Raw genomic sequence first — 22,268 nt, 5'->3', positions numbered from 1 at the left:
AGGGGAAGCCCCGGATCGAGATCCGCAGACTGCCAAGCCGCTCAGACAATCCCACAAGCGCCTCTTCCTGGCAGTGGAACTATGCCACTGCTGGGTGTTGTTTTAGCAAGGGTTCTGCTTGGCTATATTTTATTAAAATATTTCATTTAAAAACCACCACCACAACGGTGCCACGTAAGAATGCCGTAATAATAATACGACGCCAGCACTGGGGGGGCTCCAGGGCGAGGATTAGGACTGGCCCGTCATCACAGGCGCAGATATCACTGCCACGAAGGCAACACAGGGCCGCGCGGCCACGGAACGAACGTCGCTGTGAACAATTCCCGTTAACCGGCATCGCCGGAGGGTGACAGCAACGACCGGGCGCCACCGAGTAGCGGGCCGGCCGAGGCCGCGGGAGGAGCCGGAGCCGCGCCGGCCACCGGGCCGCGATGACGCGGCGGCGCGGGACGGGACGGCGGCCGTGACGTCACCATTGTGGCGTCACGGCCGCCAGCCGGCCCCGCCCGCGGGAGCGCGGCGCGCCGGGGGAGGCGCTGCGGCGGCGGCGGCGGCGGCGGCGGGCGGGCGGGGCCTGGCGGGCCCTGCCGGCGGCGGCCGCCCCGCGGGAGCGCACGTGGCCGGGCGAGGCGCGCCCGCAGCGCCGCGGACGGGGCCGGGCGCGGGCGATGGGCCCGTGGCTGCGCGCGGCCGGGCTGCTGGCGGGCTCGACGGCGGCCTTCGGCGCGCTGCGCTGGGCGCTCGGCCGCTGCCCGCTGCCCGCCCACGTGCGCCGCGACGCCGTCCGCACCTGGCGCTGGAGGAACCTGCTCGTCTCCTTCGCGCACTCCGTCGTGGCCGGCCTCTGGGCTGTGGTCGGGTGAGCCGCCGCCGCCGCGACGCCTCCGGGCGTGCACAGAGCGCCGGGGCGCCCGCCGCCGCCCCGCCGGGGACGATGGGGAGCCCCGACGCAGCCGGAGGGGCGCGGGCGGCTGCCCCGAGTGGGTCGGCCCGAGCGCCGGCTCGCAGGCGCCGCTCGGCCGGAGGAAGCGCGCGCCCCGCCGCCCCGGCCCGGCGCCCTCCCCTGGCGGCGGCCCGGCGCCCGCCCGCCCCCGCGCCGGCGCCTCCCGCCGAGGCCGGCCCGTCCGCTGGGGAAGAGGCGGCGGCCCTGTTGGGGCGCCGCGACGCCCGCCCCCGCGCGCCCGCCAGGCGCCCCGGCCACCGGCGCCCCGCGGCCCGAGCCGGGGACCGCGGGGAGGCGGGCCGCGCCGCGCCCTGCCGCGCGCCACATCTGGCGGGCCGCGGCTCCCAGCAGCCCGGCCGGGGGGCGCCAGGCTGCGGAAGGCCGCGTGCCGCAGTCGACGGCTGCGGGGGCCGCGTCGCTCGTGGCTCCTGGCCGGGGCCGCGCGGGCGGGGCTCCGAGGGGGGCCGCGCGCTGGCTTTTTGCCGGCGGGCGGGGGAAATCCGAAGCCAGCGCCTCCGACGGGAGGCCCGGGGCGCGGCGGCAGAGCCCTGCGGGGCGTCAGGGAGCCCCGTGCGCACTCCCGGGCAGGGCTGGGGCTGGGAGACGCTGCCTGTGATGCCGGCGCAGGCGGCCCACGCGGGGCCGCCTCCGAGCCCTCCCCAAGTCCGCTTGGCCAGTAATGCATGGGTGCGGAGCGCCTCGCCCTTTTCCTTCCAGCTTGGCTCGCTGGTTTGAGCCGCCTATGTGCTTGGGAAGCTTCTGTTGGCAAAGCCCCTGCCGCCTGCCCGTGGGACAAAACCATGGCCTGGATCGTGTGGGTTGAACAGGGAAGGGAGTGGGGTCCGCCTTTGCCTGTTGCGCGCCCTCCAGACGTTTTGAGAATCAACTCGCTGCCTTCCTTGCCGTTGGCCAGGCTGATGGGAGCTGAAGTGCAAGGCATCTGGAGGGCAGCTGGTTGGGAAGGCTCCACTAGATGGTCTTTTGGGGGCTGCCTGGCTTCAAGATCGCATGAGCCAGGTACAACTTGGTTCACGCCTGGCCGTCTGAGGGAACCACAACCTGCCGTGTAGAAAACGTATTTATTTCTGGGGAGCCATGACGTTAACCCCTCACTGCGCTGCTGACTCCCTCTTGCTCCCCCCAAACCAGGGTGTGGCAGATGCCAGGAGCCTTCACCGATCTCGTCCACGCAACTTCTCCTTCGGGACACTTGCTGCTGTGCTTTTCCGCAGGTAAGGGTGGGTCACACCAGCGTCAGTCGGCTGGAATTTCCAGTGTGGCATGGCGCCGTGACGGTGATGCTGTCGGCTGGGCATCCCTACAACTCCCATCATCCACAGGCAGCATGGACAGGAAGGCTGGGACTTGTAGCCTGGAGATGCTCCTTGTTACCCCCCCCCCCCAATATAACAATAATAATAATAATAATCCCTGTGGGTGGTTCTGCATGTAGGTTTTAAGAGCAAGAACCTGACTGCATCCCAAAACTGTTAAAACACTTTCTGTTCGCAGCAGCAAAAGTTCTTAGTCACTGAGAAGTGTCATTCTTCAACTCTTGTCTGTCGCTATTTTGGACCATTTAATATAGCATGGGACAGAAAGGGAAATTAAATGAATTCACCTGTGTTCAGATGGCAGATTCTTCCCCACTGCCTTCCGTGTCTCGAAAAGGCGGCCATGTTGAGGCTTTGGCAATACAGAAAGAGAGAAACGGCACTGGTCGCTTGCTGTAAAGCATCTGTCTCTGGGGCCGCCGAGGAAGACGGCTCTGTCCGTGCGTCGGTGGCTGGGCTCGGCGCACAGAGGACGGGCTCTGTCAGCTTAATGTGCCATTACGGGGGAAGCCATTTCGCAGGGGAAATATTTCTGTCTAGCCCTCGGGCCTCTCAGGTGCGGCAGTGAGAGCCCTCAGGACCACGTGCTGAGGCAGTTGGTTCGACAGATCAGGTGTGCGGGAGCGGGCGGGGAGGAGCCACCCCCAACTTCCATTGGGGCACCAGCATGTGATGGCTCCAGCAGGTGCAACTCAGCCTTTGCAGCTGTGGGTTTGAGGCTAGACCTGTGCTGTCCCGCTGGGCGTGAGCTTCAGTTGGGTGCTGCCTGGGTTTGTAACCTCCTGCCTAAATTGGAGACTTTGCGGGGCCAACGAAGGGGAAGCTGAGCAGGCAGAGCCCCTGGCAAAGGTAGCTTTCCTCAGAATTCGGCATCCCGTAAGGCGGCTGATGGGGCATTGGCACAGGCTGCCATTTTTCTAATCTGTGAAAATTACCTTTAAAACACGAGCCAAAGAGTCATAGTTTATTGAGGGGTTAGGACACTTTCTCTGCACAGAAAGGTTACAGACTTGGGGGGCTTTTTAGTGTAGGGGAAAAAGTGATTAGGGTCGTAGTTCAGTGGGAGAGACCCTGCTCTGCATGCAGACAGTTCAGTCCCTGGCATCTCCTGGCTGGGCAGGGAAAGAACCCGAAACCCACATCGCCAGTCAGCGTGGACAATATTGAACCAGATGGGCCCAGGTTCTGGCTCAGCAGAAGGCTGCTTCCTATGCTCCGGTTAAATCAAAGCTTTATTCAGAACCATGAGGACTAGAAACTGATTTTGCCGTAGCTCAGGAGTAGCCTGGGTTCGATCCCACAGGAAGGCCTGAGAGCCACTGCTGCCACTCAGCATCGACAGTGCCGAGTTAGAAAGGCAAAGCATCTGACCTGGAGTGAGGCTGTTTCTTGAGGCTGAGGAACATGGTAGACGTTTATCGACATCTGAAAAGGGGAGAGGGAGAACGCGTGCAACGTCTCTCCCTCATACCAGAGTTTGGGAGTCCCTCCGAAGCAGACTGGGAGTAGGCTCCAACCAGATAAAATGCAGCCCTCCTCTGCCTGATTGCAAAATGCACTGGTCTCGGGATGTGGCGATGGCAGCTCACAAGGGTGGCTCATGAACCACAGTGGCTGGTTAAGCACCCTCTACGTGCTGGCCCAGTTTACATAATTGCCCTCGCCGGGCACGGCTTCTCGTGTTGCCATGGCCCGTTGCAGCGTGGTTTGAGAACCGCCCCAACACTCCACCCTCCCCAGGTTCAGGCAACAGCGGGATCTGTGGCGGGGGCTTGAATCCACAGTCCGGTGCCCACTGCGAACCAGGTAAAAGGGAGTTAGTCAAATGCGTGGAGGAATATGCATTGGCCACGATGGCCTTGCGGAGCTTCCAGTTCAGAGGCCACAGTGGGGCCATGGAAGGGGACGTGGGCATATGGGGCGGTCTGGGTTTGGCCTGCGAGCCGGACATCCCCCTTACGGACGTCACGTTTTTACTTGAAACACCCCCCTTAAGGACGGTTTCAAGTAAGATCGAACCCAAGTGCACGGCGATGTGTCTTTCTGCACAGATGACGGTGACACGGGTCGCGCTTCTGTTTCCTTCCCAGGTTATTTCATCCACGACTCCCTCGATATCATCCTGTGCCGCCAGTCCAGCGCCTCCTGGGAATACCTAGTTCACCATGCCATGGCGAGTAGAGGCTGCCAGGGTGGTTGCCAGAAAGGATGAGTGGGGATTTGGGGCAACCGGGGCGTGGGGCTGAGCTGTTCCTGCACTTTTGCTTTTGCATGAAGACCCAGGACATCCAGAGATCTGGTATGACGTAGGGCAGCCTTCCCCAAGTAATGATGGGATTGGTAGTCCCACACATCCAGGTGGTGCCAGGTTGGGGAGGGCTGCTCTGTGCTCCCCCCCCCCCGATCAAATATCCGTCTCAAGGTTAAAACGACTTGCAAACCTGCGAGATGTTTGTATATTTCCAATACACGGCTCGAAACGGGGGAAATTGGCCTGCCCAAGCCAGATTGTGCAACAGATCCATGCTATGCAAATAGTTTCTGCTTTGCATAATTCCGACTCTGTGGGAGCTCAGCACCAGCCGTTGCTTGGATGCTTGCAAGGCCAGCAATATGCCTGCGCTGTTTTAGTTTTCTCTCTTTTTGAAATGAAAATGGAGGTTTTTAGAATGCTGGGCGCAAGTGCAAGACGTCGGATCCTGTGTGTGAGGAGAGGGCTGTAGCTCAGGAGGTGGAGCCCCTGCTTTGCTTGCAGAAAGCCCCCGCTTCAGCCCCAGCTAGTCCAGGGAGGGGTGGGGAAGGCCCCTCCCTTTCAGAACCCCCAGAGCAGTACTGCTGCCAGCCAGTGTGGGCAGTGCCAGTGGAGGCGAGTGGCTCCAATGTCAGTGGGGCTGTGAATCCACTCCGGGTTTCGATCTGAACCAGTCAGGACTCTAAAGGAGCTCTCCAGGGTGCAGAGCAGTCAGAACTCTGGGAAGCACCTTGGATCGTTCCGTTAGCGTTCTGACTGGCTCGGACCACCGCCCCACTGGCATCGGAGCCACCCGCCTCCACTGGGCAATACCAAACTGGACATTCCAGTCCTCTGACCTGGTATCCAGCCTCTTTCTTCCTACCTGTTTGCACAGCGTGATCACAGGCCGTCTGAGTACAACAGTGCTTTATGTGCATCAAATGTGTATCCTCCGCCCACAGTCTGAAAATGGAAATCATAGAATCATAGAATAGTAGGGTTAGAAGGGGCCATCGAGGCCCACTCCTGCTCAATGCAGGAATCCAAGTCAGAGCATCCCTGACAGATGGCTGTCCAGCCTCGTCTTGAACGCCTCCAGCGGGGGAGAGCCCACCGCCTCCCTAGGTAAATGATAAACAGCAAAGACATAATGAAAAGCCAAAGCATTACATCAGAAGATGCATGTTGATCGTGAGTGATTGTGTCGTCTGTGAAAGCTTCTGCCCCGCCCAGTATCCTCTGGATGGGTGGGACGACCTTCGGGATCCCTCCCAACTCTTATTCTGTGGTCAGGGAAGGCCTGTGTAGACTCAGTGCTGCAGTCTTCTAACCACCTGGTTTTTCTGTTACCCCGCAGGCCGTGTCGGGCTTGTGTTCAGGGATCCTGCTGAACCGCTTCGTGGCGGCGGGCCTGGTGTCGCTCTTTGTGGAGGTGAGCAATATTTTCCTGACCATCCGGATGATGATGCGCCTGGGCAACCTCCCTTTCCGCACCTTGTACCAGGTCAACAAGTACATCAACGTGGCGGTCTACTTCCTCTTCCGCCTGGCCCCCCAGGCCTACTTGACCTGGTACTTCATCCGCTTCGTGGAGATGCGCGGCCAGGGCGCCTTCCTCATGTTCAACCTGGTGATGCTCGATGGCATGATCATCGTGTACTTCTCACGCCTGCTGCGCTCTGACTTCTGCCCGGACGCACAGAAGCAGGGCCCGGACAGCGAGAAGAAGTTCCTCATAGACTGAGCGCCACCCAACATTCCTGGCAACAGAGGCCGAGAGAGAGAGGATGGCTGTCCCCGTGTCATACAGAGAGCCGTTGTCCGGTTCCACCACTGCCTGCGTGCCTTAACTGCCAAGGACTCCACATTCACTGTGATGTTCCTTAAAGCTGTTCTTCTTTCCTAGTTTTGGGCTGAGCAAGGTGGAGCGCTTCCCTGCCGCTGGGCCCGGGGCCTCAAACAAGCCTTCATTCCAGTAGAAAGAACCAAGCAGCCGGAGCCCGGCAGGAAGCAAGAGGAGGAGAGGACTGGAAGGTTTGGGGGGTGGGAGTGGGGGAGAGAGTTTGTCTCCCCTTTTTGTTACTGGGAGTTTGGAAGTGGTGTAGCGGGGCAGGTTGTTTCGTGCATTAAAATCTGTTTGCGACCTGACCCCATCTGCCAGAGGTGCTTTCAGTGGTGCTCTGCATATTTGGGGTATGGGAGGTACAAGGTATAAATCTGCCACGTAGAGTATTTTGTATATAGGCGGGCTATCAATTGAATAAATAAAATAAATAAAAGACAGGCTCAAAACGAGAATGGGGCAGGGTGTGTGCGTGTGTGTGTGTGGTGTTTGGGGTGGGAACCCAGGACCCTGGTCGCTTGCCTCTGAGAAGTTTGTTTGGGGCTTTAGAAAGAGGCAGGGCTGTCCCTACATACATTGGTGCCCAATGCAAAGGAAAGGATGACGCCATCCCCATCCCAGACACATACAAAAGCCGCCTGGCCTGGCTGTTGAATATGGCTTCTAAACCTGCAATGTGACAGCATCCTCTGCTGCACCTGAGGGCAGCAGGCTAGCTTAGGGGCACAGGGACACAGCTCTGTTCTCCAACACCTCACTCCCTGCTGTGCCACCCCCAGCAACGGCTGCTTGAGGCCATCGCCTCGCTTTGCCTTAAGGTAGGACAGGCCTGGGGGGATATGATAGCTCAGGCTCTCCAGATGTGTTGGACTGCAGCTCCTATCATTCCCTGCCAACTTGGCCATTGGCTGGTCCTGCTGAGCAGGGTCGATGAATTTGTAGCCAGGTTATTGCCATAGAGCAGACAATGCACTTCAATAGTTCGTAGTACAGCTCGGTTAACTCCAATGCATGGAGGGGAATGGTGCAGGGAGGGTTTCCGTCTGATGGGGCATGATGGGACTCGTAGTCCAACCCATCTGGAGGGCACCATACTGGGGAAGGGTGATCTAAGAAAACAGGTTAGGACTTTTAAGGTTTCGTACGGTACCTGGAAATAAAGGGCGAAATCCAGTCAGTACAATGGGTGACTAGAGAAGATGTAACGGGGGAAGAGGTTATGGGGTAGAGACACGGTTCCCACATCCTGGCAGATACTGAATGTGTTTTCCCCCGGGGGGTCTATACTCACTGCTGGAACTGTTCAGACCACAGATGGAGGCATCAGGAATGGGCAAGAGATCCGAAGACTGAGAAATCCAGTGCAGGGGTTGGGAGGAGAGTGTCTTGAGTTAGCAACAGAACCGCTGGCTCCGTGAAAGGGGTTCTGAATGGAGTGGGGGACATTCTCCACATCATATGCAACGTGCCAGACCTCCAGTAGTTTTGACGGGTCTCGGTAGCCCACTCAACATGTAGAATCCTACGACTTGGCAGGGGACCTGGGGTCACTGAGTCCAGCCCCCTGCTTTGTGCAAGGAATCCATGGTGAACATGTCCCCAGCAGGCAGCTGCCTGGTCTCTGCTTGAAAACCCCCAGTGCGGGAACGTCCACCACCCCTCTAAATCATTGCTCCCATTGCCAAACTGCTCTTACTGTCAAGACGTTTCTCCTACTGTTAACTGAAATCTCCCCTCCTGTAACGGAAGCCTGTCAGGTCTAATGCTGCCCTCTGGGATGGCAGCAGGAAGCAGGTCTCTGTCCCCTTCCATGTGGCAGCCCTTCAGGGATTTAAAGAGGCCAAACATGTCCAATCCAGCCCAGCAGATGCCCTGAATGAGTGACTGGACGAGCTGCACGCTCCTTGCCTGAGCTGCCCAGCCGATCCCAGGCCTGGGATCCATCCAGGCCTGGGGGCAGGGAGAGAGAGGCAGCAGCTGGTGCTGCTACCACGGGGAAAGGCGCCTCTCCGCCTGCCCACTTTGCAAAGGGACACTGTGCCGAGACTGGCTGGGGGCAGCAGAGGGTGCCCCCGCCAGCCCCACCTGGGCTCAGGACCCATAACCTGCTTGCAAGGGGAATGGGAGCGTCGAGCGAGCTTCTCTAGAGGGCGAGGGGTGGCATCAACCGCATCTGCTGCCCGGTGACACAGCCCTGGGCAATCTGATGCAGCGGCGTTCTCTCCCCCTCCTCAAAACGACAACAATGCCTGCGGGTTCGAGAGATCCAGAGTCAATGGCCAAGATCAGCACAGATCTCTGGGTGTTGCATAATCACTGCTGCCGGTTCAGCGTTTCCTGATCTCCTGCAACAAACAGTGCTGGCGGATGGAACGGACAGGGTAGGCGCAGCCGATGGCTCGGAGAGGTCTACACGCAGCCTGCAACTCACTTATTTATTTGCATTGACATAGGCTGCCCAACACTTTTGTGAAAGGGCTGTAGCACAGGTGTGGAGAACCCGCTTTGCATGTGCAAACTCCCAGTCCCAGCATCTCCAGGTAGGGCTAGAAAAGCCGCCCCCCCGGAGAGCCACTGCCAATCGGTGTGGGCAGTACTGAGCTTGAGGGACCCATGGTTTGACTTGGCATAAGGCAGCTTTGATTTAAATCAGCCCTTTATTGAAAACCCTGAGGACCGGAAGCGTACTTTCCGTTTTAGAGCAAGGACCACAGCTTTGCACCTGCTTTGCATGCAAAAGGTCCCAGTTTGATCTCCGGCATCTGCAGGCCGGCTTAGGAAAACTCTCTAAAAGCCTGGTGAGCGGCCGCTGCCTGTCTGTGCCGGCAACACTGAGCTGTACAAACCAAGGTTCTGACAATATACATCAGCTTCCAAGGTTCCTACCTTTCTGTGTGGACCAAAGCATCAAATATTAACATACAATGTCGTAAAACAAGAAGTCACTGCATAAAAAACACACAAGCAGGAGAGGCTTTCAGTGTCAGTTAAGAAATAGGGATAGGGTATGGGAGCAGGGTACATCAGTGGCTTTTACCAGACAGAGGCAGAACACTATTTATTTACTAATAATTATAATAAAAATATTTACATCCCATCTTTTTTCCTCTTGGGGGGAACCCAAGGTGTCTTCAAAGGTCCTCTTCCGCCTCTCCATTTTACCCTCATAAGAACCCTGCGAGGTAGGTTAGGCTGAGAGGCCCAAAGTCACCCAATGAGGTCCATGTTGTTCAGTCGTGTCCGACTCTTCATGACCCCATGGACCAGAGCGCACCAGGCCTTCCTGTCCTGCGCTGTCTCCCAAAGCATGCTCAAGTTCATATTCATTGCATCAGTGATGCTATCCAGCCATCTCATCCTCTGCCGTCCCCTTCTTTTGCCTTCAGTCTTTCCCAGCATCAATGAGCTTCATAGCTGAGCTCAAACCCATATGTCCCGAGTGCCAGTCCAACACTCTAACCACTACACCACTCTGCTGTCATTACCTTAGGATCTTAGGTGCTTTTTTATCCTTTTATTGTGTTTGCAATTGTTTCTTTTAAATGTATTTGGGTTATGATTGTTTGAACTACGCTGGAACTTTAAATTTCGGTTCTTATTCATGGTTTGGTGCCTTCAGTGCCATTCCCTTGGAAAGGCAGGGTATTAATCAAATCAAAATGAGAAGAAGGGGATAAAAAGAGCACTAGCAGAATGAGATAGAGATGAGATGAAGTTCAAGGTAATGAACAACAACACCGCGAAGCTGATGAAGCTAAGAAAATTGTTGGTCTCTGGTTACTTGATTAACTGGAGGGAAGGAAAGTGCACTGAATTGCTCTCCTTCCCTTCCCCCACCACACTACCAGGCATTGATTGCCCCTGTTTCCAAGCTTAATCAGTTTCTCCATGAGTTCCAGAAACTTGCATCAAGAGAAAAATAGTAAAAGCTGAGCATATCACAACTCTGAATGGAGTAGTGAGCTACCAAATTCTGAGGACCTGAGCAACTTATAGTTGCGAAAGGCAACTTATAGCATTGAGGGTGCAGTGTGCCCTCCTCCAAGCAACCAAATCCTTCTGGGGCAGGTACCCCTCCCTCCCCATCTCAGCCAACTGGATTACACACAACAGAATTTGAGGAAGGGGGGTGGGTGCTAATGCTAATGGCTTGTTTTGGAAGGAGGCCCCAACTGACCCATCCCTCAAAGGATTGATGCTGACTCTTCCTTCGGACAGATTTCTGGCACAGCAGTCCCTGAGGGAAAGAAGCAAAGTTTAATTGGCACCATTGGGAAATCCAACTTCGGTAAAAGACGTGAACCTCCCAGAATCCCACTTCCCCGCTGAGAGTGGCCAAGGAGGTTTTGGCTGCGCTGCCTTCGTCTGTCTTGTTGTGCATGCCCACACTGCAAATGCAGACGGGTTTCTTTTCTCTCTTTTACGTACAGAGCGCTTTCCCACGGAAGAGTGCAGTCACGTGGCTAGAGGGCTGGGTTGGCGAGGCCCAGCTTGGAGGCCTCTCCTTGGCCAAAGCGTTGACTGGAAAGCCTTGAGCCTGTCACTCGCTTGGCCAACCGATTCAAGCAAGCGCCCCCCCCCCCCCTGATCAGGGGAGGGGATGTGCACAGCCTCCCCCGAATCAGTTCTGGTTGCCCCATCTGAAACAGAAAAAATATAGAGCTGGAAAAGGTGCAGAACAGAGCAACCAAAAATGATCAAGGGCTGGAGCAACTCCCCTATGAAGAAAGGTAAGAACTTTGGGGACTTAGCTTAGTTTAGGGGGAAAGCAAGAAAGAGGGGGGACATGAAAAAGTTGGACAAAATTATGCCTGGTGCATTGTGTTTGCACGGTAGCCTGTGTGAAGCCCCCAAGTAGGACATGAGTGCAAAAGCACTTCCCGCCCATATTCCCCAGCAACAGGTGAACAGCCTCTGATCCCGGAGGTAGCACAGAGCCATCAAGACTAGTAGCCGCTGATAGCCTTCTCCTCCAGGAATTCAGCTTATGCTCTTTTAAAGCCATCCAAATTGGTGGCCATCACTACTTCCTGTGGGAGCAAATCCCATAGGTGAACCCTTTGCTGCGTGAAGAAGCCCTTCCTTTTATCTGTCCTGAATCTCCCACCCTTCGGCTTCATGGGAGGACCCTGTTGGGTTCTAGCATTATGAGGGAGAAAAATGTCTTCCCACCCACCTTCTCCGCCCTGTGCGTGCTGTTGGGCACCTGTGTCACGTCTCCCCTCACTTGGCTTCCTCCTAACGTAGGCGGCCCTGGGCGCTGGCACCTGCCCTCCTAGGGAAGCTGCTCCAGCCTAGCAAGTGATAGGGGCTGGGTGGAGAATGGCTTTGCCCTGCTATAAGGCAGCTTCTGCCTTTCCTAAATTGCTTGAAACGCAGGGGGGACACCCCTGCTCACAGCAGAATCGGTCTGTGCGGGGAGACCCTGTCGCAAAATCCGCCTTTCTGCTTTCGAGCTGCCTGAAGCAAAACCAGGTCGGCACAAATTTCCGCTGGCCGGGGGGCGGCTCCTGAGAGTGCCACTTCCCACACTGCCCGGCCTTTCCCTGCAATGTTGCCCCCCCCTTCCAAAGGAGAAAAAAGAAAGCAAAGTGAGGCACCCTGGCATCCGGCCCAGGCTTTCAGCAGCACTTGGAGATGCCTTCCGCTCTTGTTGGCGAGCCAGGCCTTGCCAAGTGGCGCTCAGCATTCTCGCCGGCCACTCGAGTGAGGCAAGAGGCCCCCGTGTGAGGACTTGAGTTTCACGGCCCAACAGCCACCAGGCAGCGTGGGACGGAACAGGGCAGCCGCCCAAAGGGAGATTTCAGGCTCACCCTAAAGGGAGAAACACAAAACAGGGCGCCTTGGAGAGGCTTGCAAACAGCACCACAGGACTTTAGGGTGAAGGGATACAGCAGCTTTCCCCCTACCTGGTGCTCTCCAGATGTGTTGGACTCCCAGCACCCCCAGCCAGACAGGTTCCATCTGTGACACCTCCCGTCATAAGGATCACGTAGGCTGTCACCCCTGACATAACAAAGCGGGAAAGGGCCATCACCCAGTAGCAGAGACCCTGCTTCGCATGCAGAAGGTCTGCAGTTCAACCACCAGTATCTCCAGTTAGTAAAAGATCAGGTAGCAGGTAATTCATTTATTTAAAGTATTTCTTGGCTGTCTTCCAGGGCAGAAGCCCTCCCAAGGCGGCATACATCAATGCAACACATATGACCCCGTAATGGGAAAAAGCCGTCTCTACCTGAAACTCCAGGGAGGCACTGCCAATCAGGGCACACAGTACTGGACTAGATGGACCAATGCTCCAATTCGGTAGAAGGCAGCTTCCTAGGCTCCTATTTAAAACAGACCCATGAGGACTGGAAACTTACTTTTGTTTTTAAAAGAAGGGAACACAGTGGAGTGGCAGAGACCCTGCTTTGCATGTAGAAGATCCCACGTTCAATTTGTGACATCTCCAGTTGTAAGGAACAGGTAGCAAGTGATGGAAAGACCCTTTTCTCTGACAGAGAGCTGATTCCATTTGGAAGACAATACCGGGCCAAATGGACCGATGCACTGACTCAGCTTCCTGTGCTGTTTTAATCAGCCCTCTACTCAGAACATGAGGACTGGAATCTTTTTTAAAAAGGACCATAGCTCAGTGGCAGCGTACCTGCTCTGCACACAGGTCCCTGCTTCAACCCCCAGCAGCATCTCCAGGTAGAGCTAGGAAAACTCCTACCTGAAACCCTGGGGAATCATTGCTGCCAGTCAGCGTTGACAGTACTGGGCCAGATGGACCCAGGCCTGATTCAGTACAAGGCAGCCTCCAATTTAAATCAGCCCTTTATTCAGAACCATGAGGACTGGAATCTTGTGTTAGAAGTCCCATAGTTCAGTAGTCAGAGCAGGAAATACTGGGTGAGACAGACCAGTTATGCCACCTGTTATAAGGCATAAAGTTCCACTTCCGTCACTAGGCTTTTCCAGACAGGGGCAAGAGCAAAACAGACTAAGAGGGGACCAGTTTCATCTCCACTGATGCACAGACTGCCAAAGAGTATGTGGGAATCGGGTGGCTACTGTCTGGAAAGCAGCACCGACATCCGCCCTGCGGTGCCATTCCTTCCAAGGGACGTCTCTTCCTTTCTCCTTCAGCCAGCTGAAAAGGCCAGAGTTGTACATTGGCACCAGGCCAGATACAATCCGCTTCCTTCTCCAGAAGAGCAGATTCGGCTTCAAAGAGAGGAAATGGATGCTTTTGATCGTCTGCCTCCCAGTGGCGAGAGAAGGGCCCCATTTCGGAGTGCTGAGGTTAAAGTGTTGAGTAGAAACCCTGCCTTCTGCTTCACATTTCCATCTACTGGTAGCAGCCATTCTGACCCCCAAAAATCAGCAGATATAAAATAGGTATAAAGATACATTTCTTAAAGAGCCACAGTCAAGACAATGCCTTGATTAGGACCAACCAAAAGTCCATGAAAATAGGCAAGCTTCAGAGTTCTCCAGAACAGCTGCTCTTTCCCCCATCCTGCTTTTGTACCACCTAGCTTGATGAAGGGTTCTGGAGAACTTGAAAGCTTGCACATTTTTGTGGAATTCTGGTTGGTCCTCAGAAAGCCTCATACTTTCCCAGTTGCAGTGGCTGCCACTCCACATCCAGGCCTGATTCAAAGTGCTGGCGTTAACATTCAAAGCCCTAAACGGCTTTGGGCAAAGTTATCTGAAGGATTGTCTCCTGCCGGGACCCTAAGATCATGTTCAGGGGTCCTTCTCCAGGAGCCCCCGCCAAAGAAAGTGAGGCAGGTGGCTACCAGGAAGAGGACCTTCTCTGCTGTGGCACCCCGGCTGTGGCATGAGCTCCCTAGAGAGGTTCGCCTGGCATCTACATTGTACTTTCAGCTCCAGGCGAAGACCTTTTTATTTTCCCAACGTTTTAGCATCTTAGTCTCTTCGCTCTGCTGTTTTAAATCTGTATTTTAAATCTCTGCATTGCTGCTAGGTTTTATTCTGGTTGTCTTTTTATATTGTAGCCTTAAGCTTTTATATTTTATATTGTTTTATGTTGTACTTTGTGGTGTCGATTTTTGTGAACTACCCAGAGAGCTTAAGCTATTGGGCGGCATATAAATAATAAAGCTTTGCCCAACTGTATATTCCCCCACCCCCCTTCAGGGACCAACGTGGCTGTTTTTCTGAGAGGTTGGTGTCAAGTTTACATTTCACAGTACTTCATAAAAAAATCCCTGATGGTTTTTTTCCCCAACTGAGCAGTGAGTGACTTCTTTACCAAATTTATTCTAACAGCAAGAGAACTCCCCCCCCATCCCAGCGCAATCAACTGGGATGCCCACAAGAGGGCAGCAATCCGAATCCACTAGCAGTGGGATACTGGTTATCCTCTTGAACCCACTGGCACACTTTGGAACAGTATTTAAGAGTTAGGGGACGGCTCTACAGTGAATGCCACAGGGCATGCAAAGATGATAGCGCCTCTACAGAAGTGACTTGGAATTTAACCTATAGGACAGCAAACACACAGGACCACATTTGAAGCTGCAGTCTGAAGCCTAGTTCTCTACCAGTTTAAATGTTTAAAAAGCAATGTGGCTAGATTTTGGGCCTCACCACTCTAATCACAAGAAAGAAAGCGATTTCTTAGACCAACATCTTACTGGCTATGCAAACGCTCCAAGCTACATGGATGAAAAGTAGCCTATATACACTCCTCCTGTGCACAGCAAGCTGTTCTAGTTATACCAAGTTTGACCATTTTGATGTGAAAGGTGTGTTGGGGGGGCATGTTTCCCCAGGCCCACTGGGCAAGCATTTGCCTCCCCCTTGCTGCTTAAAAGACTTGATTCGCCTTCACTATGTGATCCCAACCAATCAGGGTTCATGCAGCGAACATGTCAGGGCACTGCATAGCCAATCATGTGTCTATGCCAAGGCAAACAAAACCATCTGGAAATGAGACGCAGCACTTCTGGGACCGACTTCTGTGATCCCAGCCAATTACATCACCACTGAGGCTCAGCAAACCAGCTGCACAGAGGAACACTTTTGCAATGACAACCCTCCCCCACCCCCGAACTCTAAAAGGAGAGGTGCTTTTCACAGCTCCTGAACAAAAGGCACTCCCCTTACTTCCCAAATTGGGTCAGTGCTAATTTTATCTGATCCCTGACAACTGGACCATGCTTTGATGATCGTTTCTGGAGTTTGAATTTAATGCGCCAACTGTGCCCCATACATGTGCGGAGCCCCTCTTTGCTGCTAGGTAGCTCCAAACGTAGAAGCCTGAAAGGGAGGGAAGGAGAGGAAGAGAATCAGCTTGTAGTGCAGACTCCACTGAGTACAGCGGAACCCCTTCCATCCCAATTTGGCCGTATCTGCTTGTCATTAATGCTTTCAGAACCACACAAGTGAAACAAGCTCTCCCCTAGTAACAACCCTCCACACCCACCCAACACTGTTTGGTTTGTTTCAAAACATGCCTGAGATTACTGTGGTGTTAAAGATGCTTTTTTATTGTAAAACTCTTTGTACAAATTTGCACAAAACTCTTCCAGAGGTCTATTTGCACAACTCTGTGCAAACATGCATGCGGAAATCTATTTGTACAATTCTGGCAGCGTGCCGCTTAGATGATCCCAATCTGAAAAATAAAATCAAAGGAGTTGCGTTAGCTGCCTCATCCACCACCCTTGGCATGCAAGCCCACAGAGCACACAGCTCCCTCCTTGGAAAGCGCTTCCTGTCACCCAGAAGAAAAGCCCCAGAGCAGCCTGCTCACATGTCCGGTGGACGCTAGTCCCATTATGCACAAGAGACCTGTGCGTTGAGCATCAGCTGCGGGGGCCCTGCTCTACGCAGCCCACCAGCTGAGGCAAGTCAAACGGCTACTGGGAAACGGCAGTGGCGATGCCCCAATGATAAAACGGCTCCCCGAAGGCTGCTCACTTGGTGCTCAGCCCTGTTTAGTTTTAGGTTCCAGAGGGAGACTTCTTAATTTTAATTTGATCAGGCCTTTCAACTGAGTATTTTAGTGCTGCTGCCTCACAATGTTTTATGGCAGCCTTCCCCGACTGGGTGCTTTCCAGATGTGTCGGACTACAACTCCCAGCATCCCCCAGCCTTACGGCATTCTAGCGTCTGCTGCTCATTTTGCTTGGCTGGATGTGTGTAAGAACTGTAAGAGCTCTGCAACCAAGACTCTTTTCTTCCTCCCTCCCAATCCCTTTTTCCTTCTGTGTTGTGTCTTTTAGACTCTTAAGCCTGAGGTGAAGGGCTGCCTCACTGTTAATCTTTGCAAGCCATTCCGGGAGCCTTTTTTGGTTGAAGAGCTGGGTAAAAATACTGTAAATAAATTACAATAAATGTGCTTTTATGGCTTTATGTTTTGGAAGTGCTTGAGAAACTTCAGTTTAAGAAGAGGGCATTTTGGGGGGTGGGGTAGATAAATAAATCCAGCAGTTTTTCAGTTCCATGAGAGACCGGGATTCACACTGTGCACTACACAGACATCTTACACCGCACCAAGGCAGGACAAGGGATCCTCTAAGACAGTCTTCACCAACCTGGTGCCCTCCAGATGTGCTGGACTACAACTCCCATCACCCTCCCAGGCAACAATGCAGGGAAACTGCTTGAAGACCTGCCTTTAGTTTAACATCTTCTCTTCCAACACGCACCCTATAGAGCAGCCTTCTCCAACCGTGTGCCTTCGAGAGGCGTGGGACTACAACTTCCATAATCCCCAGCCAGCTCTGCTGACTAGGGGATTATGGGAGCTGTAGTCCCACACCTCTGGAGGGCATCGGGTTGGGGAAGGCTGCTACAGAACATCCTCAGGTAACAGTCAACCAAACAGCTGCACAGCTTCAAGTAACAACCATCATTGTTGGCAGAAAAGCCAGAGCGAAAGGAAAAGCCCTCAAATGTTTCTTTTCTCACCTTGTTGGCAACATCTAGCGCATCGTAATCTGGAGCAAGACGGACATAGGCCTTTTTCTCACCATCAGGCCTGGGACGGAAAAGACATTTACTCACAAAATAGAACACCGCCGACTGTTCCCACCTCTAGATATTTGTGGGGCCAAGGGAAAACCCCCAGAAAATTTCTAATATATCTCCAATCACCTTTCCCCATTTCCACAATACCCAAAACAATGGACGCATCTGAGAGGCTTGTGTGAGGTCCCAGTGTCAATCCCAGACATCTCCAGTCAAAAAAGGAACCAGCTGATGGGAAAGAAAGACCCTCTTTCTGCCTGAGGGGTCTTAGAGAACCACTGCCAGTCAGAGACAACCCCAAATAATGACTTGGCATAAGGCAGCTTCCAGTGTTCCTTGATTTACATCTTTCTCCCTTTGGCCTGGTAATGCCAAAATCTATATACTTTTCCTAATCCAAGCCCAAGTAATATAACCTTTCTTTTGTTTACCACAATGGTGAAAGTTTCAACTTTCAAGCGGTTCTACAGAATCCTATTTGCCAAGGGGCAAGAATATATGTGTAGGGTGCACCAACTACTCTTAGCACTGGCTGCTTTTGAAATTTTGGTTTGAATAAAAACACATGTAAGTACTCCAAAGTATTGCATGCAAGAAGGCTGCAAAATCCTACACACCAGGGGTGGGAAACTTGTGACCCTCCAGATGTTTTGGCCTACGATTCCCATGATCCCTCACCATTAGCTTTGCTGGCTAGGGCTGATGGGAGTTGTCGGCCAAAACATCTGGAGGGTCACATGTTGCCTAGCCCCTGCATACACACTCCTGAGTAGTCTCATGTTTGCTCTGCAAGTATACAATATGCATTTTGCTTTCACGAAGCGGTAGATCATGTATACTATTTTCTCTCTCACAATGATTTTCCCCAAACTTTTGCTTGGTCCCCTGACCCCTGCTACAATGTTTCCAGAAATGCAACGATGCATCTCTGTGCACCTCCAGAGGAATCTTTGTGCATCAGTGGTTCCTTTGAAAACATCACCTTGCTCAGTTCAAAAATGTTTCCATCATCTGCACAAAGAAACCTTGCCCTAGAGAATCAATCCCCCCACCCTGTGAACCCTATGTTGCTGCTGCTCCTCAGGCCGCTGCATACCGGATTAGCGTGTTGACCTTCGCCACGTCGATGTCGTACAGCTTCTTGACGGCCTGCTTGATCTGGTGCTTGTTGGCTTTCACGTCCACAATGAAGACCAAGGTGTTGTTGTCCTCAATCTTCTTCATCGCTGATTCAGTGGTCAGCGGGAACTTAATGATGGCATAATGGTCCAGCCTGGGAAAGCAAGGGGCTCTCATTACCTCCATCAGTTACGGGCACTGAGGGGTGGTGGTTTGGTCCTCAGATCTCAGTGCATCAGCGATTATTAGGGTGCAATCACAACCAATCAGGCTTTGGTCGCTAGATGGTCATCATGTGCACTTTTGATGCTAGCAAAAGAGGATGTCTGACTACTGTCCACATACACTTTAAACGATTAGGAGAGCCAACGTGGCATAGCGCTTAAAGTGCTGGAGTGGGACTCAGGAGACCTGGATTTGAGTCCCCACTCGGCCATAAAGCTCACTGGGTAACTTTGGGCCAGTCCCTGACTCTCATCCTAACCTGCCTCACAGGGTTGCTGTGAGGATAAAATGGAGAGGGGGATTATGTAAGTGCCCTTGGGTTCCTTGCGGGAAAGAAGGTGGGATATAAATGTAGTAAATAAATAAAATGATTGGTAGGGAGGAACTGTAACACATCACTGTCCCCATTAAGGAACTGCAGAAAAGACTGGGGCAGTTAAACTGACCAAATGGGGACCTCACGGAAACAGATCTGCCCGAACCTGGTGCCCTTCAGAGGTGTTGGGATTACAATTGCCCAAGCCTGGGTGTGAATGATGAGAGTTGTAGTCCCAGCACCTCTGGAGGGAACCAGAACAGGGAAGGCTTTGCACAAAACCAAAGAAGATTTTTCACACACAAGTACCCAACTGGTGACCAGGCCATGCAGGAAGTACTTCATGCTGTGCATAATTTAGTCTACGATGTTTACTGCCACTGCATGTTGAGATGATTACCATCATAAGCTGCTTGATAAAGGTTTATGCCAGCCTTCCCCAACCCGGAGCCCTCCAGATGTGCTGGACTGCAACTCCCAACATTTGCAGCTGGGAATGTTGGGAGCTGTAGTCCAAAACTTCTGAAGGGTTCCAGGTTCGGGAAGGCTGGCTTAAGCCAGTTCTAGCCATGATCACTAGGAATGGATCCTCCATATTCAGAAGCAGTCTACCATTGACTAGCCGACCATGGGGTCAAACAAGGGAGGACTGTCACCATCCTGCCCTTCAGAGGAGTTTTCCAGGGGCTGTTCCTCAGCCACTGCAGAGATACAGAAGGCTGAGCTAGACAGACTCCATTTTCCCTGGCCTTGGTGCAGCTCTTGCACCAACATACTTATTCCTCCTTGGCGCACTCTTCCGGGGATATTTGGGCTGCCTCCGTAACCGCAGGGTTTTCGGTCTCCGGAAGGTGGGGGACGTCCGGATTTTCTTCTTCTTGTGACTGTGGACGCCTTTCAAGACTGCCTTTTTAGCTTTAAGAGCTTTGGATTTCGCCTCAGTCTTAGCCGGGACAGCTGCAGGGAGAAGGAAGAGTTGAATGAACAAATTCACAGAGGCTGGCATAAATCATGCGAAGCCTGAATGGGACTGTACGCACATGGCCTTAAAGCTGGCACCTCAATCCTACACCTATCCAATTTACTCCCCTCCTCCCAATTTAAATGACAGCAAGCTATGCTGTCAGTGACCTAGGCAGGATGGAGAAAAAGAAGGGTAGATTTACCACTCCTTTTTTGCCCTAGTACCACTGGTTTTCAACTGGTAGGTCAGGGCCCACTGCTAGGTTGCAGCCTGACTAAAGGTGAGTTGCAATACAAATATATGGCACAAAATTAAGAAGCGGGGACTCAAAACATAAGGGAAAAGGGGAAATAAATCCTTACAAAATGCCTATTTGGGATAAAGGATGTGTGTCCCCCAGTTCTGAAAAGGGTGAAGACTACTGATCTAGACCTCATTGTTTAACAAACACGGGGGGGAAAATCTGCTCCGGATAATAAGGGGGAAAGGCAGCCTTTACTATAAGAATGTATTTTTGATAAATTAAGAAAGGACCCCACACGCTTTCTAAAAAGCAGACACCAAAGCCACCCAACAGCAAATCCCTTCCTCCTTCACTAGCAAAATATATGGTGGGTTGGTAGACTTGCAAGCATATGCAGACGCTCTTGGTTGCAACAGTGTACCCCAAATCAGGGCCAGGATCCCCTCAGGAACCATTTAAATACTCCCCAATCTCAGGCCTTGCAGGACAGTTTCCTATGCAGCTGGAGAGGAGTGGGAGAAACAAGAGCCCCTCACACCACCAGAACCATTTTCCTCTTCATTGTAGAAATCACAGCAAGGCAAGGAGGTTCTTTCCCAGGATGGGGTAAACGTAAACCCCTCTGCTTTCTAACCTCCTCCCCATCACCACAGTGTCCTTTACCCTTTTTAACCATTTGTCTAGGTCACACATTAAGGCTTGAAAATGTCTACCAGAATGCTGAACTATGGACCTTTCCTCCACAGCAAGGACAGAATGCAACCTCATTCAGACTATTTGTCCCAATATCCCAGTATTGTCTGGTCTGACTGGGGCCAGTCTCCAGGGTCTCAGGCCAAGAAAATGTCCACTGGACCTGCATGCAAAGCATGTGCTCTACCAGGGAAGTGATGACCCCTCCAAGAACATCCTAGCCCCACGCTCTAACCACTGCCTTTCCCCATTTCAGCTCTGCCGCTGCTTCCCTCCCCGTCCTCTGCTGTCTCTCTCAGGCCACTTTCTGCATAGAAAGCACCTTCTGCATCCTGCAAAGCTAGGGGTGGGGACCCTATTTCCCATCAGATGCTGTTGGGACTCACAACTCCTATCAGCCCAAATCAGCATGGCCAACGGCGAGGGATGGTGGGAGTTGTAGTCCAACCGCATGCAGAGGACCACAGGTTCCTCACTCCTCCACTACAGCACAACTGTTACTCATTTCTATCCAGAGTGACCCAGTGGCGGCCTCCACAAAATAGCAGCACAACACTGGGGTTGCTTGTACAGCCCGAGGGATTCCTCTGGGGTAGCACAGCAGTAACAACAGCCACCTCAATCACTCCCTATAACACTGAACTCAGGTGCTGTAAAGGGGCCGCCGAGAAACCCTGAGGGAGGCCAGCAGCCTCCCTCAGAAGCGCATACAGAAAGAAACAAACAGTACAACAGCGGGGGGGGGGGGGAGACCCAAAAGCCAGCACCACGGCCCAATAAAAGCCATGCCCAAGAACGCTGAGCATCAGCTGGAAACGGGGAGGCGGAAAAGCATGCGTGCAGGCAAACGGAGTCTCCTGGAGGGGAGGGCGGGGCAACATGCTGCAACACTTTGTCGCAGGCCTCGTACTACTACTGATCACCACCTGGCCAGGCCTAAAGGAAGTTAAAAGCGTGGTGGGGGAGGAGGGATAAAAGCTGCGCTGGCAGGTGCAGGGGGCTACCCGGGGCCCCCGCTCCCCAAAAGGCCGAGCTCCCCCTCCCGAGGCCCCCTCTGGCAAATGGGGAGGGCCGGCCATTCCCCGGAGCGGGAGAGGAGGGAGCCAGAGCGGGGGCAAGGCAGGGCCGCCCTGACACGAAGCCCCCGCCGCCGCCGCCACTTGGGAGGGAGGGAGCCGCGCCGCGCCCCGCCCCAGCCCCGACTCGGCCCCGCTTCCCGGGGGAGGCCGGGGAGCCGGCCCCGCGGGCGCCTCCTCACCCTCCTTCTTGACTTTCGGCGCCATCTTGGCGAGGCCGGAAAGAGGCGGCCGCGTGAGCCGCGCAGGGGCTTATAGCACCAGCTCTCGCGAGGCTACGGCG

At 53.7% G+C, this 22,268-nt stretch overlaps 2 protein-coding genes and 2 non-coding genes across 5 annotated transcripts; 1 reads left to right on the top strand and 3 right to left on the bottom strand.

The window, feature by feature from the left end:
• The first annotated feature begins 615 nt into the window (after positions 1–615).
• On the top strand, positions 616–6,821 carry TLCD1 (TLC domain containing 1). 2 transcript variants are annotated; one of them, XM_084822992.1, is made up of 5 exons: positions 616–862; positions 2,096–2,178; positions 4,371–4,453; positions 5,871–5,945; positions 6,420–6,821. In XM_084822992.1, the coding sequence occupies exons 1-5, from the start codon at positions 672–674 to the stop codon at positions 6,726–6,728; spliced, it is 741 nt and encodes a 246-aa protein (XP_084679118.1). In that variant the 5' UTR covers positions 616–671; the 3' UTR covers positions 6,729–6,821. The 2 variants fall into 2 exon arrangements, with proteins under 2 accessions (XP_084679118.1, XP_084679116.1); XM_084822990.1 differs by having other exon boundaries at positions 5,871–6,816.
• Positions 6,822–15,841: 9,020 nt separating this feature from the next.
• On the bottom strand, positions 15,842–22,214 carry RPL23A (ribosomal protein L23a). The gene is made up of 5 exons (XM_084822973.1): positions 22,168–22,214; positions 19,785–19,965; positions 18,445–18,621; positions 17,289–17,358; positions 15,842–15,990 (listed from the first exon to the last, which is right to left on the bottom strand). Exons 1-5 carry the CDS (start codon positions 22,190–22,192, stop codon positions 15,976–15,978), a joined length of 468 nt encoding a protein of 155 aa, XP_084679099.1. The 5' UTR covers positions 22,193–22,214; the 3' UTR covers positions 15,842–15,975.
• LOC146334800 (small nucleolar RNA SNORD42) lies at positions 18,301–18,365 on the bottom strand. Its single transcript, XR_014786212.1, has one exon. It is a non-coding gene; the product is annotated as a small nucleolar RNA SNORD42 (small nucleolar RNA).
• Positions 18,697–18,769, bottom strand: LOC146334799 (small nucleolar RNA Z17). The gene has a single exon (XR_014786213.1). It is a non-coding gene; the product is annotated as a small nucleolar RNA Z17 (small nucleolar RNA).
• Positions 22,215–22,268: the final 54 nt, after the last annotated feature.

The sequence above is a fragment of the Heloderma suspectum genome, chromosome 16 (assembly GCF_057233095.1).
Source record: "Heloderma suspectum isolate Gila_16-S chromosome 16, 16-S_ref, whole genome shotgun sequence".
Classification (NCBI taxonomy): Eukaryota; Metazoa; Chordata; class Lepidosauria; order Squamata; family Helodermatidae; genus Heloderma; species Heloderma suspectum.
This window is presented reverse-complemented; position numbering and strand designations above follow the sequence as displayed.

Excerpts from the sequence above, each read along its gene's own strand:
- TLCD1 (XM_084822990.1), top strand. The coding sequence starts at position 672 with ATGGGCCCGTGGCTGCGCGCGGCCGGGCTGCTGGCGGGCTCGACGGCG. Across the intron at positions 863-2,095 it reads GGCCTCTGGGCTGTGGTCGG|GGTGTGGCAGATGCCAGGAG; the intron begins GTGAGCCGCCGC and ends CCCCCAAACCAG. Across the intron at positions 2,179-4,370 it reads GCTGCTGTGCTTTTCCGCAG|GTTATTTCATCCACGACTCC; the intron begins GTAAGGGTGGGT and ends TTTCCTTCCCAG.
- RPL23A (XM_084822973.1), bottom strand. The coding sequence starts at position 22,192 with ATGGCGCCGAAAGTCAAGAAGGAGG. Across the intron at positions 18,622-19,784 it reads AGTGCGCCAAGGAGGAATAA|GCTGGACCATTATGCCATCA; the intron begins GTATGTTGGTGC and ends TTGCTTTCCCAG. Across the intron at positions 17,359-18,444 it reads AAGGTCAACACGCTAATCCG|GCCTGATGGTGAGAAAAAGG; the intron begins GTATGCAGCGGC and ends TTTCCGTCCCAG.